The sequence below is a fragment of the Scyliorhinus torazame genome, chromosome 2 (genome assembly GCF_047496885.1).
Source record: "Scyliorhinus torazame isolate Kashiwa2021f chromosome 2, sScyTor2.1, whole genome shotgun sequence".
Lineage (NCBI taxonomy): Eukaryota > Metazoa > Chordata > Chondrichthyes > Carcharhiniformes > Scyliorhinidae > Scyliorhinus > Scyliorhinus torazame.
In genome coordinates this window covers 9,325,375-9,343,718 of record NC_092708.1, presented here as the reverse complement: position 1 = coordinate 9,343,718, position 18,344 = coordinate 9,325,375, and the positions used below count along the sequence as shown (strand labels likewise).

Here is an 18,344-nt window from a genome sequence, read left to right as displayed (position 1 = left end):
CAAGGTAGGAAGGAAAGGAAGTTGTCAAGAGGATGTTGACACATCTATAAAGAGATACAGATAGGTTAAGTGGTTGGGCAAAACTTGACAGATGGAATTTAATGTGAGAAAATGTGAACTTGCCCACTTTAGCAGGAAGAATAAGACCATAAGACATGGGAGCAGAATTAGGCCACTCGGCCCATCGAGTCTGCTCCGCCATTCAATCCTGGCTGATATTTTTCTCATCCCCATTCTCCTGCCTTCTCCCCATAACCCTGATCCCCTTATTAATCAAGAACCTATCTATCTCTGTCTTAAAGACACTCAGTGATTTGGCCTCCACAGCCTTCTGCGGCAAAGAGTTCCACAGATTCACCACCCTCTGGCTGAAGAAATTCCTCCTCATCTCTGTTTTAAAAGATCGTCCCTTTAGTCTGAGATGGTGTCCTCTGCTTCTAGTTTTTCTTACAAGTGGAAACATCCTCTCCACGTCCACTGTATCCAGGCCTCGCAGTATCCTGTAAGTTTCAATAAGATCCCCCCTCATCCTTCTAAACTCCAACGAGTACAGACCCAGAGTCCTCAACCGTTCCTCATACGACAAGTTCTTCATTCCAGGGATCATTCTTGTGAACCTCCTCTGGACCCTTTCCAAGGCCAGCACATCCTTCCTTAGATACGGGGCCCAAAACTGCTCACAATGCTCCAAATGGGGTCTGACCAGAGCCTTATCCAGCCTCAGAAGTACATCCCTGGTCTTGCATTCTCGCCCTCTCGACATGAATGCTAACTTTGCATTTGCCTTCCTAACTGCTGACTTAAAAAGGGTGCACTGCCTGTGTATAACTAGAGAGATTAAAGCAAATTACTGCAGGTGCTGGAATCTGAAACAAAAACAGAAAATGCGGGACAATCCCAGCAGCTCTGACAGTCTCTGTGGCGAAAGAACAGAGATGACGTTTCGAGTCTGGATGGCTTTGACAAAGAGTCACCCAGACTTGAACCATTTGCTCCCTTCTCTCTCCACAGATGCTGTCAGATTTCCCTACATTTTCGGTATAAAGAGAGAGATTGCAGCAACTCTGAGGTACAGAGGGATCTGGGGGTCTGGGGACATGAGTCACAAAGGCTTTGTACAGAGATACAGCAAACGATTAGGAAGGCAAATGGAATATTGGTATTTATTGCAAGAAGAATGGAATATAAAAAAAGGGACATTTTCCAGCCGCTGTGCAGGGTGTTGTTGAGACCACATCTGGAATATTGCATCAAGCTTGAGTCTCCTTATTTGACAGAGGATACAAGGATGCCAGAAGCAGTTTGGAGCAGGTTCATTCAACCCATTCCTGCTTTTCTCTCATGAGGAAAAGGTGGACAGGTTGGGCCTGTTTCCAGTGGAGCTGAGAAGAATAACAGGTGATCTTATTGAAATAGATCAGATCCTGAGGGCACTCGACAGGCTGAGGGAGGTACATTCCTGACAAGTGAGTCAAAGCGGATAGAGGCTGGACGGGAAAGTGGATTTGGACCAAAATCAGATTGGCCATGCTCTTATTCAGCGGGGCAGCAGGCTCGAAGGGCCAAATGGACCCCACCTGTTTCCAATATTTATAAACAGAGGCATAAATCATTCAGCCGCAGAGATCAACTTCAGAATCACCCCCTCAGAACACTGCATGAAGCAGTCCTTGCCGGTCAGTCAGAGAGGGAGGAAATGGGATCAGTTTCAAAACAATAGAGGGAGAGTGGGACTGTGGGATTAGTTTGGGATTAACACAGGGCAGTCGGGAGAGAGTGGGGCAGTGGGATTGGTTTGGGATTGATACAGGGCTATGGGTAGAGAGTGGGGCAGTGGGATTAGTTTGGGGATTGATACAGGGCCATGGGGAGAGCGGGGCGGTGGGATTAGTTTGGGATTGATACAGGGTTATTGGGAGAGAGTGGGACAGTGGGATTAGTTTGGGATTGATACAGGGCTATGGGTAGAGAGTGGGGCAGTGGGATTAGTTTGGGATTAATACAGGGCTATGGGGAGAGAGTGGGGCAGTGGGATTAGTTTGGGGATTGATACAGGGCCATGGGGAGAGCGGGGCGGTGGGATTAGTTTGGGATTGATACAGGGTTATTGGGAGAGAGTGGGACAGTGGGATTAGTTTGGGATTGATACAGGGCTATGGGGAGAGAGCGGGGCAGTGGGATTAGTTTGGGCTTGATGCAGGGCTATGGGGAGAGAGCGGGGCAGTGGGATTAGTTTGGGGATTGATACAGGGCCATGGGGAGAGCGGGGCGGTGGGATTAGTTTGGGATTGATACAGGGTTATTGGGAGAGAGTGGGACAGTGGGATTAGTTTGGGATTGATACAGGGCTATGGGGAGAGAGCGGGGCAGTGGGATTAGTTTGGGCTTGATGCAGGGCTATGGGGAGAGAGTGGGGCAGTGGGATTAGTTTGGGATTGATACAGGGCTATGGGGAGAGAGCGGGGCGGTGGGATTAGTTTGGGATTGATACAGGGCTATGGGGAGAGAGTGGGGCAGTGAGATTAGTTTGGGATTGATACAGGGCTATGGGGAGAGAGTGGGGCAGTGGGATTAGTTTGGGGTTTGAGACAGGGCCATGGGGAGAGAGCGGAGCAGTGGGATTAGTTTGGGATTGATAAGGGGCTATGGGGTGAGAGTGGGGCAGTGGGATTAGTTTGGGATTGATACAGGGCTATGGGGAGAGAGCGGGGCCGTGGCATTAGTTTGGGATTGATACAGGGCTATGGGGAGAGAGCGGGGCAGTGGGATTAGTTTGGGATTGATACAGGGCTATGGGGAGAGAGCGGGGCGGTGGGATTAGTTTGGGATTGATACAGGGCTATGGGGAGAGAGCGGGGCGGTGGGATTAGTTTGGGATTGATACAGGGCTATGGGGAGAGAGTGGGGCAGTGAGATTAGTTTGGGATTGATACAGGGCTATGGGGAGAGAGTGAGACAGTGGGATTAGTTTGGGGATTGAAACAGGGCTATGGGGAGAGAGTGGGGCAGTGGGATTAGTTTGGGAATTGATACAGGGCCATGGGGAGAGAGCGGGGCAGTGGGATTAGTTTGGGATTGATAACGTTCTATGGGGAGAGAGTGGGGCAGTGGGATTAGTTTGGGATTGATACAGGGCTATGGGGAGAGAGCGGGGCAGTGGGATTAGTTTGGGATTGATACAGGGCTATGGGGAGAGAGCGGGGCGGTGGGATTAGTTTGGGATTGATACAGGGCTATGGGGAGAGAGCGGGGCGGTGGGATTAGTTTGGGATTGATACAGGGCTATGGGGAGAGAGTGGGGCAGTGAGATTAGTTTGGGATTGATACAGGGCTATGGGGAGAGAGTGGGGCAGTGGGATTAGTTTGGGATAGATACAGGGCTATGGGGAGAGAGTGAGACAGTGGGATTTGTTTGGGATTGATACAAGCTATGGGGAGAGAGTGGGGCAGTGGGATTGGTTTGGGATTGATAACAGGGCTATGGGGAGAGAGTGGGGCAGTGGGATTAGTTTGGGATTGATACAGGGCTATGGGGAGAGAGCGGGGCAGTGGGATTAGTTTGGGATTGACACAGGGCTATGGGGAGAGAAGGGGGCAGTGGGATTAGTTTGGGGATTGAAACAGGGCTATGGCGAGAGAGTGGGGCAGTGGGATTAGTTTGGGAATTGATACAGGGCCATGGGGAGAGAGCGGGGCAGTGGGATTAGTTTGGGACTGATACAGTTCTATGGGGAGAGAGTGGGGCAGTGGGATTAGTTTGGGATTGATACAGGGCTATGGGGAGAGAGCGGGGCAGTGGGATTAGTTTGGGATTGATACAAGGCTATGGGGAGAGAGCGCGGCAGTGGGATTAGTTTGGGATTGATAGAGGGTTATGGGGAGAGAGTGGGGCAGTGGGATTAGTTTGGGATTGATACAGGGCTATGGGGAGAGAGCGGGGCGGTGGGATTAGTTTGGGATTGATACAGGGCTATGGGGAGAGAGTGGGGCAGTGAGATTAGTTTGGGATTGATACAGGGCTATGGGGAGAGAGTGGGGCAGTGGGATTAGTTTGGGATAGATACAGGGCTATGGGGAGAGAGTGAGACAGTGGGATTTGTTTGGGATTGATACAAGCTATGGGGAGAGAGTGGGGCAGTGGGATTGGTTTGGGATTGATAACAGGGCTATGGGGAGAGAGTGGGGCAGTGGGATTAGTTTGGGATTGATACAGGGCTATGGGGAGAGAGCGGGGCAGTGGGATTAGTTTGGGATTGACACAGGGCTATGGGGAGAGAAGGGGGCAGTGGGATTAGTTTGGGGATTGAAACAGGGCTATGGCGAGAGAGTGGGGCAGTGGGATTAGTTTGGGAATTGATACAGGGCCATGGGGAGAGAGCGGGGCAGTGGGATTAGTTTGGGACTGATACAGTTCTATGGGGAGAGAGTGGGGCAGTGGGATTAGTTTGGGATTGATACAGGGCTATGGGGAGAGAGCGGGGCAGTGGGATTAGTTTGGGATTGATACAAGGCTATGGGGAGAGAGCGCGGCAGTGGGATTAGTTTGGGATTGATAGAGGGTTATGGGGAGAGAGTGGGGCAGTGGGATTAGTTTGGGATTGATACAGGGCTATGGGGAGAGAGCGGGGCGGTGGGATTAGTTTGGGATTGATACAGGGCTATGGGGAGAGAGTGGGGCAGTGAGATTAGTTTGGGATTGATACAGGGCTATGGGGAGAGAGTGGGGCAGTGGGATTAGTTTGGGGTTTGAGACAGGGCTATGGGGAGAGAGCGGAGCAGTGGGATTAGTTTGGGATTGATAAGGGGCTATGGGGTGAGAGTGGGGCAGTGGGATTAGTTTGGGATTGATACAGGGCTATGGGGAGAGAGCGGGGCAGTGGGATTAGTTTAGGGTTGATACAGGGCTATGGGGAGAGAGCGGGGCCGTGGCATTAGTTTGGGATTGATACAGGGCAATGGGGAAAGAGCGGGGCAGTGGGATTAGTTTGGGATTGATACAGGGCTATGGGGAGCGAGTGGGGCAGTGGGATTAGTTTGGGATTGATACAGGGCAATGGGGAAAGAGCGGGGCAGTGGGATTAGTTTGGGATTGATACAGGGCTATGGGGAGAGTGTGGGGCAGTGGGATTAGTTTGGGATTGATACAGGGCTATGGGGAGAGAGCGGGGCGGTGGGATTAGTTTGGGATTGATACAGGGCTATGGGGAGAGAGTGGAGCAGTGGGATTTGTTTGGGATAGATACAGGGCTATGGGGAGAGAGTGGGACAGTGGGATTTTTTTGGGATTGATACAAGCTATGGGGAGAGAGTGGGGCAGTGGGATTGGTTTGGGATTGATAACAGGGCTATGGGGAGAGAGTGGGGCAGTGGGATTATTTTGGGGATTGATACAGGGCTATGGGGAGAGAGTGGGGCAGTGGGATTAGTTTGGGGATTGATACAGGGCTATGGGGAGAGAATGGGGCAGTGGGATTAGTTTGGGAATTGATATAGGGCCATGGGGAGAGAGCGGGGCAGTGGGATTAGTTTGGGATTGATACAGTTCTATGGGGAGAGAGTGGGGCAGTGGGATTAGTTTGGGATTGATACAGGGCTATGGGGAGAGAGCAGGGCAGTGGGGTTAGTTTGGGATTGATACAAGGCTATGGGGAGAGAGCGGGGCGGTGGGATTAGTTTGGGATTGATACAGGGCTATGGGGAGAGAGCAGGGCAGTGGGATTAGTTTGGGATTGATTGAGGGCTATGGGGAGAGAGTGGGGCAGTGGGATTAGTTTGGGATTGATACAGGGCTATGGGGAGAGAGCAGGGCAGTGGGATTAGTTTGGGATTGATAGAGGGCTATGGGGTGAGAGTGGGGCAGTGGGATTAGTTTGGGATTGATACAGGGCTATGGGGAGAGAGCGGGGCAGTGGCATTAGTTTGGGATTGATACAGGGCTATGGGGAGAGAGCGGGGCAGTGGGATTAGTTTGGGATTGATACAGGGCAATGGGGAGAGAGTGGGGCAGTGGGATTAGTTTGGGATTGATACAGGGCTATGGGGAGAGTGTGGGGCAGTGGGATTAGTTTGGGATTGATACAGGGCTATGGGGAGAGAGCGGGGCGGTGGGATTAGTTTGGGATTGATACAGGGCTATGGTGAGAGAGTGGGGCAGTGGGATTAGTTTGGGATAGATACAGGGCTATGGTGAGAGACTGGGGCAGTGGGATTGGTTTGGGATTGATACAGGGCTATGGGGAGAGAGCGGGCAGTGGGATTAGTTTGGGGATTGATACAGGACTATGGGGAGACAGTGGGGCAGTGAGATTAGTTTGGGATTCATATAGAGATATGGTGACAGAGTGAGGGATGGGATTAGTTTGGGTTAACACAGGGCAGTGGGGAGAGAGCGGGGCAGTAGGATTTGTTCGGGATTGATACAAGGCTATGGGGGTAGAGAGGGGCAGTGGGATTTGTTCGTGATTGATACAGGGCTATGGGGGTAGAGCGGGGCAGTGTTGTTTGTTTGGGATTGATTCTGGGCTATTGGGGAGAGTGCACAGTGTGGTTAGTTTGGGATTGATACAGGGCTATGGGGAGAGAGTGGGGCAGTGGGATTAATTTAGGATTGATACAGGACTATGGGGAGAAAGCGGGGCAGTTGGATTAGTTTGGGATTGATACAGTGCTATGGGGAGAGCGGGAAAGTGGGATTAGTTTGGGATTGATACAGGGCTATGGAGAGAGTGGGGCAGTGGGATTAGTTTGGGATTGATACAGTGCTATGGGGAGAGCGGGACAGTGGGATTAGTTTGGGATTGATACAGGGCTATGGGGAGAGCGTGACAGTGGGATTAGTTTGGGATTGATATGGGGCTTTGGGGAGAGCGGGACAGTGGGATTAGTTTGGGATTGATAAAGGTCTAAGGGGAGAGAGTGGGGCAGTGGGATTAGTTTGGGATTGATACAGTGCGATGGGGAAAGAGCGGGGCAGTGTGATAAATTTTGGGATTGTTACAGGGCTGTGGAGAGAGTGAGATTAGTTTGGGATTGATACAGGGCTATGGGCAGAGAGTGGGGCAGTGGGATTAGTTTGGGGATTGATACAGGGCTATGGTGGGAGAGTGGGGGCAGTGGGATTAGTTTGGGATTGATACAGAGCTATGGGGAGAGAGTGGAACAGTGGGATTAGTTTGGAGATTGATACAGGGCTAGGGGATAGAGCGGAACAGTGGGATTAGTTTGGGATTGATACAGGGCTATGGGGAGAGAGTGGGACAATGGGATTAGTTTGGGATTGATACCGGGCTATGGGGAGAGAGTGGGACAGTGGAATTAGGTTGGGGATTGATACAGGGCTATGGGAAAGAGTGGGGCAGTCCCCATCAAACACTCCCAGCACAGGTACAGCACGGGGTTAGATACAGAGCAAAGCTCCCTCTACACTGTCCCCATCAAACACTCCCAGGACAGGTACAGCACGGGGTTAGATACAGAGTAAAGCTCCCTCTACACTGTCCCCATCAAACACTCCCAGGACAGGTACAGCATGGGGTTAGATACAGAGTAAAGCTCCCTCTACACAGTTTGTAGAGTAAATAACCTCACATTTTACACTTGATTAAGACTGTAACTATGTGACAGTATTCGTTCCTGTCTCCAGTTTTTTTATCTGGACCCTGTGCCGTGGTCCTGCCCATTCCACCTGTCTGCCGGGGGTGACATTGTGCTGTCGGCTATCTTGTCTGCCAGGGCCGGAGTATTCACCAGTCTCGGGTGAATCATTGTTTGAAATAACTTTCTCTTTGTTTTCTTTCTCTGCCAGATGGAAGTCCAGAAACAAGCGCCCATGTGAAGTTTGTCCAGGACACATCGAAGTACTGGTACAAACCGGACATTTCCCGCGAGCAAGGTACACAATGCACTTCTCGTATTAACGCTCAGGATACTGGGGAGCTGGGGGTGTTGGTGGGGGACATATGCAACGCCTGTATCGCAGTGGGGGGCAGACAGAACAAGGGGGATTGTTCAGATGTGAGGACAGGATAGAGCTCCAGATAATGCAGGGTCCGTCTGGGGAGTCACAGTTACTGATCAGTTCAAAATTAAATCACTGGGGGAATAATATTAGCGAGGACACTGCACAACTCCCTCAGTACTGACCCTCTGACAGTGCGGCACTCCCTCAGTACTGACCCTCTGACAGTGCGGCACTCCCTCAGTACTGACCCTCTGACAGTGCAGCACTCCCTCAGTACTGACCCTCTGACAGGGCAGCACTCCCTCAGTACTGACCCTCTGACAGGGCAGCACTCCCTCAGTACTGACCCTCTGACAGTGCAGCACTCCCTCAGTACTGACCCTCTGACAGTGCAGCACTCCCTCAGTACTGACCCTCTGACAGTGCAGCACTCCCTCAGTACTGACCCTCTGACAGTGCAGCACTCCCTCAGTACTGACCCTCTGACACTGCACAACTCCCTCAGTCCTGACCCTCTGACTGTGCAACACTCCCTCAGTACTAACCCTCTGACAGTGCAGCACTCCCTCAGTACTGACCCTCTGACACTGCACAACCCCCTCAGTACTGACCCTCTGACAGTGTGGCACTCCCTCAGTACTGACCCTCTGACAGTGCAGCACTCCCTCATTACTGACCCTCTGACTGTGCTGCACTCCCACAGGACTGACCCTCTGAGAGTGCGGCACTCCCTCAGTACTGACCCTCTGACAGTGCAGCACTCCCTCGTTACTGACCCTCTGACAGTGCTGCACTCCCACAGGACTGACCCTCTGACAGCGCAGTACTCCCTCAGTACTGACCCTCTGACAGTGCAGCACTCCCTCAGTACTGACCCTCTGACAGTGCAGCACTCCCTCAGTACTGACCCTCTGACAGTGCAGCACTCCCTCAGTACTGACCCTCTGACAGTGCAGCACTCCCTCAGTACTGACCCTCTGACAGTGCGGCACTCCCTCAGTACTGACTCTCTGACAGTGCAGCACTCCCTCAGTACTGACCCTCTGACAGTGCAGCACTCCCTCAGTACTGACCCTCTGACAGTGCAGCACTCCCTCAGTACTGACCCTCTGACACTGCACAACTCCCTCAGTACTGACCCTCTGACAGTGCGGCACTCCCTCAGTACTGACCCTCTGACAGTGCAGCACTCCCTCAGTACTAACCCTCTGACAGTGCAGCACTCCCTCAGTACTGACCCTCTGACAGTGCAGCACTCCCTCATTACTGACCCTCTGACACTGCACAACTCCCTCAGTACTGACCCTCTGACAGTGCGGCACTCCCTCAGCACTGACTCTCTGACAGTGCAGCAGTCCCTCGGTACTGACCCTCTGACAGTGCGGCATTCCCTCAGTACTGACCCTCTGACAGTGCGGCATTCCCTCAGAACTGACCCTCTGACAGTGCAGCACTCCCTCAGTACTGACCCTCTGACAGTGCGGCACTCCCTCAGTACTGACCCTCTGACAGTACAGCACTCCCTCAGTACTGACCCTCTGACAGTGCAGCACTCCCTCAGTACTGACCCTCTGACAGTACAGCACTCCCTCAGTACTGACCCTCTGACAGTGCAGCACTCCCTCAGTACTGACCCTCTGACAGTGCGGCATTCCCTCAGTACTGACCCTCTGACAGTGCGGCACTCCCTCAGTACTGACCCTCTGACAGTGCGGCACTCCCTCAGTACTGACCCTCTGACAGGGCGGCACTCCCTCAGTACTGACCCTCTGACAGTGCAGCACTCCCTCAGTACTGACCCTCTGACAGTACAGCACTCCCTCAGTACTGACCCTCTGACAGTGCAGCACTCCCTCAGTACTGACCCTCTGACAGTGCGGCACTCCCTCGGTACTGATCAGACAGGCTTGAGTTTGCACTGATACCTCCTGTATGTGGTTCAAATTTGCCACCCTCTGGTGGCAGGATGAGGCTGATGCAGCGCTAAGCGCTCTGTGCGAGTCCCTTCTCTCTGCCCTCGTGTGTGGCACTGTTGACTGTGGTCTTTGTTAGGCGGGCCGGTTAGTGAACTGGCCGCCCAACTTGTCTCGCCGCGATATGGCATCACTTCAGTGGCTCCATCAGCGGGATAAGGGGCTGGGGGCAGGGATTATGGGTGGCTCTTGGTTAATGCCCAGATTCACAATACTCAGGCTGAGTCAGTGCCTTCAGGAGGGCTGGGGTGGGGGATTGGGGAGGGGGGGCGGGGGAGGGGGGGGGGGCAGGAGGGCGGGTGGTGGGGGTGGGGGGCAGTAATTGTTCATTAAAGAAGACCATCATTTCACTGCGGGTCTGTGAAGAGCCAGAGTGGCTACAGAGCCGACTGATCACATTGTGGGCTGAGATTGTAACACTCTCCCAACTGGGACACACTACAGACCATTGCGATGCAGACAGGACGCTGCGCCTCGACTAAAACCAGTCGTGTTTGTGTTATATTTCTATATATTATTGACCTTTCTCCCCCACCCTGTCATATTCTCATCACTCCCTCTCAACTGGTCCTCTCTTCCCACCCCCTCTCGCCTTATCCATCTTTACTATCCTCTACCAATCTCTCTCTCTGTCCCTCGCCTCTTGTTCCTCTACTCCAGGCTCATGGTAGGCTCATTCAGAAAGTTATGGGGCATGGGATACAGGGAAATTTGGCTGTCTGGATGCAGAATTGGCTGGCCGAAAGAAGACAGCGAGTGGTAGTGGGTGGAAAGTATTCCGCCTGGAGGTCGGTGACCAGTGGTGTCCCGCAGGGATCTGTTCTGGGACCTTTGCTCTTTGTGGTTTTGATAAATGACTTGGATGAGGAAGTGGAAGGGTGGGTTAGTACGTTTGCCGATGACACGAAGGTTGGGGGAGTTGTAGATAGTGTTGAGGACTGTTGCAGGTTACAACAGGACATTGACAGGATGCTGAGCTGGGCTGAGAAGTGGCAGATGGAGTTCAACCACGATAAATGTGGAGTGATTCATTTTGGAAGGTTGAATTTGAATGCTGAATACAGGGTTAAAGGCAGGATTCTTGGAAGTGTGGAGGAACAGAGGGATCTTGGGGTCCACGTACATAGATCCCTCAAAGTTGCCACCCAGGTTGATAGGGTTGTTAAGAAGGCGTATTGTGTGTTGGCTTTCATTAACAGGGGGATTGAGTTTAAGAGCCGCGAGGTTTTGCTGCAGCTTTATAAAACCCTGGTTAGACCACACGTGGAATATTGTGTTCAGTTCTGGTCGCCTCATTATAGGAAGGATGTGGATGCTTTGGAGAGGGTACAGAGGAGATTTACCAGGATGCTGCCTGGACTGGAGGGCATGTTTTATGAAGAAAGGTTGAGGGAGCGAGGGCTTTTCTCACTGGAGAGAAGAAGGCAGAGAGGTGACTTGATAGAGGTGTACAAGGTGATGAGAGGCATGGATAGAGTGGATAGCCAGAGACTTTTCCCCAGGGTGGAAATGGCTGTCACGAGGGGACATAATTTTAAGGTGATTGGAGGAAGGTATAGGGGAGATGTCAGAGGTCGGTTCTTTACACAGAGAGTGGTGGGTGTGAGGAATGCACTGCCAGCAGAGGTGGTGGAGTCAGAGTCATTAGGGACATTGAAGCGACTCTTGGACAGGCACATGGACAGCAGTAAATTGAAGGGATGTAGGTTACGTTGATCTTAGATTAGGATAAATGGTCGGCACAACATTGTGGGCCGAAGGGCCTGTACTGTGCTGTACTGTTCTGTGTTCTATGCACTCTTCCCCTCCCTCACTCTCTTTCCTCTCCCTCCACTCTCCCCTCTGTCATCCCCACTCTCCCGTCACTCTGAGATAATCCCTCCTCTAATTGTATTCCTCCAGCGATTGGCCTGTTGAGAGACCGTGATCCCGGAGCCTTCATCATCCGAGACAGCCACTCATTCCGGGGGGCCTATGGCCTGGCTATCAAGGTCTCCAGCCCTCCTCCCACCATCGCACAGCAAAGTAAGAAAGGTACTGACAATGTTGTCGAGGAGAATACTGAGATTCAGGCTACAAGACTAGAAGGGTTTGAGCTTCATAAGGAGGAGGTGTTAACAATTCTGGAAAGTGTGAAAATAGTCCCCTGGGCCGGATGGGATTTATCCTAGGATTCTCTGGGAAGCTGGGGAGGAGATTGCTGAGCCTTTGGCTTTGATCTTTAAGTCATCTTTGTCTACAGGAATAGTGCCAGAAGACTGGAGGATAGCAAATGTTGTCCCTTTGTTCAAGAAGGGGAGTAGAGACAACCCCAGTAACTATAGACCAGTGAGCCTTACTTCTTTTGCGGGCAAAGTCTTGGAAAGGTTTATAAGAGATAGGATGTATAATCAACTGGAAAGGAATAATTTGATGAGAGATAGTCAACACGGTTTTGTGAAGGGTAGGTCGTGCCTCACAAACCTTATTGAGTTCTTTGAGAAGGTGACCAAACAGGTGGATGAGGGTAAAGCAGTTGATGTGGTCTATATGGATTTCAGTAAAGCGTTTGATAAGGTTCCCCACGGTAGGCTACTGGAGAAAATACGGAGGCATGGGATTCAGGGTGATTTAGCAGTTTGGACCAGAAATTGGCTAGCTGGAAGAAGACAAGGGTGGTGGTTGATGGGAAATGTTCAGACTGGAGTCCAGTTACTAATGGTGTACCACAAGGATCTGTTTTGGGGCCACTGCTGTTTGTCATTTTTATAAATGACCTGGAGGAGGGTGTAGAAGGATGGGTGAGTAAATTTGCAGATGACACTACAATTTCAGAGGGACATAGATAAGCTGCAGCGCTGGGCTGAGAGGTGGCAAATGGAGTTTAATGCAGAAAAGTGGGAGGTGATTCATTTTGGAAGGAATAACAGGAAGACAGAGTACTGGGCTAATGGTAAGATTCTTGGCAGTGAATGAAATGAAAATCGCTTATTGTCACAAGTAGGCTTCAAATGAAGTTACTGTGAAAAGCCCCTAGTCGCCACATTCCGGCGCCTGTTCGGGGAGGCTGGTACGGGAATCGAACCGTGCTGCTGGTCTGCCTTGGTCTGCTTTCAAAGCCAGCGATTTAGCCCTGTGCTAAACAGCCTCGGGTGGATGAGCAGAGAGATCTCGGTGTCCATGTACACAGATCCCTGAAAGTTGCCACCCAGGTTGAGAGGGTTGTTAAGAAGGCGTACGGTGTGTTAGCTCATATTGGTAGAGGGATTGAGTTTCGGAGCCATGAGGTCATGTTGCAGCTGTACAAAACTCAGGTGCGGCCGCATTTGGAGTATCACGTGCAATTCTGGTCGCCTCATTATAGGAAGGGTGTGGAAGCATTGGAAAGGGTGCAGAGGAGATTTACCAGAATGTTGCCTGGTATGGAGGGAAGGTCTTATGAGGAAAGGCTGAGGGACTTGAGGCTGTTTTCGTTAGAGAGAAGAAGGTTAAGAGGAGACTTAATAGAGGCATACAAAATGATCAGGGGGTTGGATAGGGTGGACAGTGAGAGCCTTTTTCCTCGGATGGTGATGTCTAGCACGAGGGGACATAGCTTTAAATTGAGGGGAGATAGATATAGGACAGATGTCAGAGGTAGGTTCTTTACTCAGAGAGTAGTAAGGGCGTGGAATGTCCTGCCTGCAACAGTAGTGGACTCGCCAACACTAAGGGCATTCAAATGGTCATTGGATAGACATATGGACGATAAGGGAAGAGTGTAGATGGGCTTTAGAGTGGTTTCACAGGTCGGCGCAACATCGAGGGCCGAAGGGCCTGTACTGCGCTGTAATGTTCTATGTTCTATGTTCTAGCTCTCACCCTGAAATTGAGAGCGGGATTGGAGGGATTGGAGTGATACGAATACACTTCTCGCTGTCGGGAATTTTCATACTTCAGGAATCAAGGCTAATTGTGGGGAAATGATGAGTGGGAGGGGACAGAGAATCAATGTTCCTGGACAGGAGAGCAGAGTTCCGAGTCACAGGGAATACTGATGAATATATTGGGAGAGAGGGTTGCGAGGCTTTGTGAATTAAGGATTTACTGAATTTCCATTTCTGTTTCTGACATTGAAAACTAAAGTCTGCAAATTTATTGAAATGTTGAATGACACTGGAGTCGAGAATTGATCAACAGAATTCGGGCCTATTATGGGCATTCTCCCTGTGACACTCCCCCTGTGACACTCCCCCTGTGACACTCCCCCTGTGACCCTCTCCCCGTGACACTCTCCCCGTGACAATCTCCCTGTGACACTCTCCCTGTGACACTCCCCCTGTGACCCTCTCCCCGTGAAACTCTCCCTTTGACACGCCCCCTGTGACCCTCTCCCCGTGACACTCTCCCTGTGACACTCTCCCCGTGACACTCTCCCTGTGACACTCTACCTGTGACCTTCTCCCCATGACACTCTCCCTTTGACACGCCCCCTGTGACACTCTCCCTTTGACACTCCCCCTGTGACCCTCTCCCCGTGACACTCCCCCTGAGACCCTCTCCCCGTGACACTCTCCCTTTGACACACCCCCTGTGACACTCTCCCTTTTACACTCCCCCTGTGACCCTCTCCACGTGACACTCTCCCTTTGACACGCCCCCTGTGACACTCTCCCTTTGACACTCCCCCTGTGACCCTCTCCCCGTGACACTCTCCCTTTGACACGCCCGCTGTGACACTCTCCCATTGACACTCCCCCTGTGACCCTCTCCCTGTGACACTCTCCCTTTGACACTCCCCCTGTGACCCTCTCCCCGTGACACTCTCCCTTTGCCATTGCCCCCTGTGACACTCTCCCTTTGACACTCCCCCTGTGACCCTCTCCCCGTGACCCTCTCCCCGTGACACTCTCCCTGTGACACTCTCCCTTTGACACGCCCCCTGTGAACCTCTCCCTGTGACACTCCCGATGTGACACGCTCCCTGTGACACTCTCACTGTGACACTCTCCCAGTGACAGTCTCCCTGTGACACTCACCCTGAGACACTCCCCCTGTGACACTCCCCCTGTGACACTCCCCCTGTGACACTCCCCCTGTGACACTCTCCCTGTGACACTCCCCATGTGACGCTCTCCCTGTGACGCTCTCCCTGTGACGCCCCCCAGGTGACGCTCTCCCTGTGACACTCTCCCTGTGACACTCCCCATGTGACACTCTCCCTGCGACATTCCCCCTGTGACACTCTCCCTGTGACACTCCCCATGTGACACTCTCCCTGTGACACTCTCCCTGTGACACTCTCCCTGTGACACTCCCCATGTGACACTCTCCCTGTGACACTCTCCCTGTGACGCTCCCCATGTGATGCTCTCCCTGTGACACTCTCCCTGTGACGCTCTCCCTGTGACACTTCCCATGTGACACTCTCCCTGCGACATTCCCCCTGTGACACTCTCCCTGTGACACTCCCCATGTGACACTCTCCCTGTGACACTCCCCCTGTGACACTCTCCCTGTGACGCTCCCCATGTGACGCTCTCCCTGTGACGCTCTCCCTGTGACGCTCTCCCTGTGACACTCTCCCTGTGACACTCTCCCTGCGACATTCCCCCTGTGACACTCTCCCTGTGACACTCCCCCTGTGACACTCTCCCTGTGCCACTCTTCCTGTGACACTCTCCCTGTGACAATCGCCCTGTGACACTCTCCTTGTGACACTCCCCATGTGACACTCTTCCTGTGACACTCCCTCTGTGACACTCTCCCTGTGACACTCTCCCTGTGACACTCTCCCTGTGACACTCTCCCTGTGACAACCTCCCTCTGACACTCTCCCTGTGACACTCTCCCTGTGACACTCTCCCTGTGACACTCTCCCTGTGACACTCCCCCTGTGACACACTCCCCTGTGACACTCTCCCTGTGATACTCCCCCTGTGACACTCTCCCTGTGACACTCTCCCTGTGACACTCCCCCTGTGACACACCCCCTTTGACACTCTCCCTGTGACACTCTCCCTGTGACACTCCCCCTGTGACACTCTCCCTGTGACACTCCCCCTGTGACAAACTCGCTGTGACACTCCCCCGTGACTCTCTCCCGTGACACTCCCCCTGTGACACTCTCCCTGTGACACTCTTCCTGTGACACTCTCCCTGTGACACTCTCCCTGTGACACTCTCCCTATGACACTCTCCCTGTGACAAACTCCCTGTGACACTCCCCCGTGACTCACTCCCTGTGACACTCCCCATGTGACAAACACCCTGTGACACTCTCCCTGTGACACTCTCCCTGTGACACGCTCCCTGTGACACTCTCCCTGTGACACTCTCCCTGTGACACTCTCCCTGTGACACTCTCCCTGTGACAATCTCCCTGCGACACTCCCCATGTGACATTCTCGCTATAACACTCTCCCTGTGACACTCTCCCTGTGACACGCTCCCTGTGACACTCCCCCTGCGACACTCTCCCTGTGACAACCTCCCTCTGACACTCTCTCTGTGACACTCTCCCTGTGACACTCTCCCTGTGACACTCTCCCTGTGACACTCCCCCTGTGACATTCTCGCTATAACACTCTCCCTGTGACACTCTCCCTGTGACACTCCCCATGTGACACTCTCCCTGTGACACTCCCCCTGTGACACTCCCCCTGCGACACTCTCCCTGTGACACTCTCCCTGTGACACTCCCCCTGTGACACTCTCCCTGTGACTCTCCCCATGTGACACTCTCCCTGTGACACTCTCCCTGTGACACTCTCCCTGTGACACTCTCCCTGTGACACTCCCCCTGTGACACACTCCCCTGTGACACTCACCCTGTGATACTCCCCCTGTGACACTCTCCCTGTGACACTCTCCCTGTGACTCTCCCCCTGTGACACTCTCCCTGTGACACTCCCCCTGTGACACTCTCCCTGTGACACTCTCCCTGTGACAAACTCCCTGTGACACTCCCCCGTGACTCTCTCCCGTGACACTCCCCCTGTGACACTCTCCCTGTGACACTCTCCCTATGACACTCTCCCTGTGACACACCCCCTGTGACACTCTCTCTGTGACACTCTCCCTGTGACAAACTCCCTGTGACACTCCCCCGTGACTCTCTCCCGTGACACTCCCCCTGTGACACTCTCCCTGTGACACTCCCCATGTCACACTCCCCCTGTGACACTCCCCCTGTGACACTCTCCCTGTGACACTCTCCCTGTGACAGTCTCCCTGTGTCACTCTCCCTGTGATACTCTCCCTGTGACACTCTCCCTGTGACATTCCCCCTGTGACACTCTCCCTGTGACACTCTCCCTGTGACACTCTCCCTTTGACACTCTCCCTGTGACACTTTCCCTTTGACACTCTCCCTTTGACACTCTCCCTGTGACACTCTCCCTGTGACACTCTCCCTGTGACACTCTCCCTGTGACACTCTCCCTGTGACACTCTCCCTGTGACACTCCCCCTGTGACACTCCCCATGTGACACTTCCCATGTGACACTCTCCCTGTGACACTCCCCCTGTGACACTCTCCCTGTGACACTCTCCCTCTGACACTCTCCCTGTGATACTCTCCCTGTGACACTCTCCCTGTGACACTCCCCCTGTGACACTCTCCCCGTGACACTCCCCCTGTGGCACTCTCCCCGTGACACTCTCCCCGTGATACTCTCCTTGTGACACTCTCCCTGTGACACACCCCATGTGACACTCTCCCTGTGACACTCTCCCTGTGACACTCTCCCTGTCTCACTCTCTCTGTGACAGTCTCCCTGTGACACTCCCCATGTGACACTCCCCCTGCGACACTCTCTCTGTGACAGTCTCCCTGTGTTACTCTCCCTGTGACACTCCCCCTGTGACACTCTCCCTGTGACACTCTCCCTGTGACACTTTCCCTGTGACACTCTCCCTGTGACACTCTCCCTGTGACACTCTCCCTGTGACACTCTCCCTGTGATACTCTCCCTGTGACACTCTCCCTGTGACACTCCCCCTGTGACACTCTCCCTGTGACACTCTCCCTGTGACACTCTCCTTGTGACACTCTCCCTTTGACACTCTCCCTGTGACACTCCCCCTGTGACACTCTCCCTGTGACACTCTCCCTGTGCCACTCCCCCTGTGACACTCCCCATGTGAGACTCCCCATGTGAGACTCTCCCTGTGGCACTCCCCCTGTGATACTCTCCCTGTGACACTCTCCCTGTGATACTCTCCCTGTGACACTCTCCCTGTGACACTCCCCCTGTGACACTCTCCCCGTGACTCTCTCCCCGTGACTCTCTCCCCGTGACTCTCTCCCCGTGACACTCTCCCCGTGACACTCTCCCCGTGACACTCCCCCTGTGACCCTCTCCCTGTGACACACCCCCTGTGACACTCTCCCCGTGACACTCTCCCCGTGACACTCTCCCCGTGACACTCTCCCTGTGACACTCTCCCT

General features: G+C 53.1%; 1 protein-coding gene across 10 annotated transcripts in view; it reads left to right on the top strand.

Moving 5' to 3' along the window:
* Nucleotides 1–18,344, top strand: part of tns1b (tensin 1b) — a 1,628,779-nt gene that overhangs the window by 1,560,801 nt on the left and 49,634 nt on the right. For 9 of the 10 annotated variants that reach the window (XM_072468574.1, XM_072468565.1, XM_072468590.1 and 6 more), the window contains 2 exons: nucleotides 7,805–7,891; nucleotides 11,836–11,967. In XM_072468574.1, coding sequence (XP_072324675.1) covers nucleotides 7,805–7,891; nucleotides 11,836–11,967 — 219 coding nt within the window. The remainder of the gene's footprint in view (nucleotides 1–7,804; nucleotides 7,892–11,835; nucleotides 11,968–18,344) is intronic. The other variant, XM_072468585.1, reaches the window with a different exon arrangement.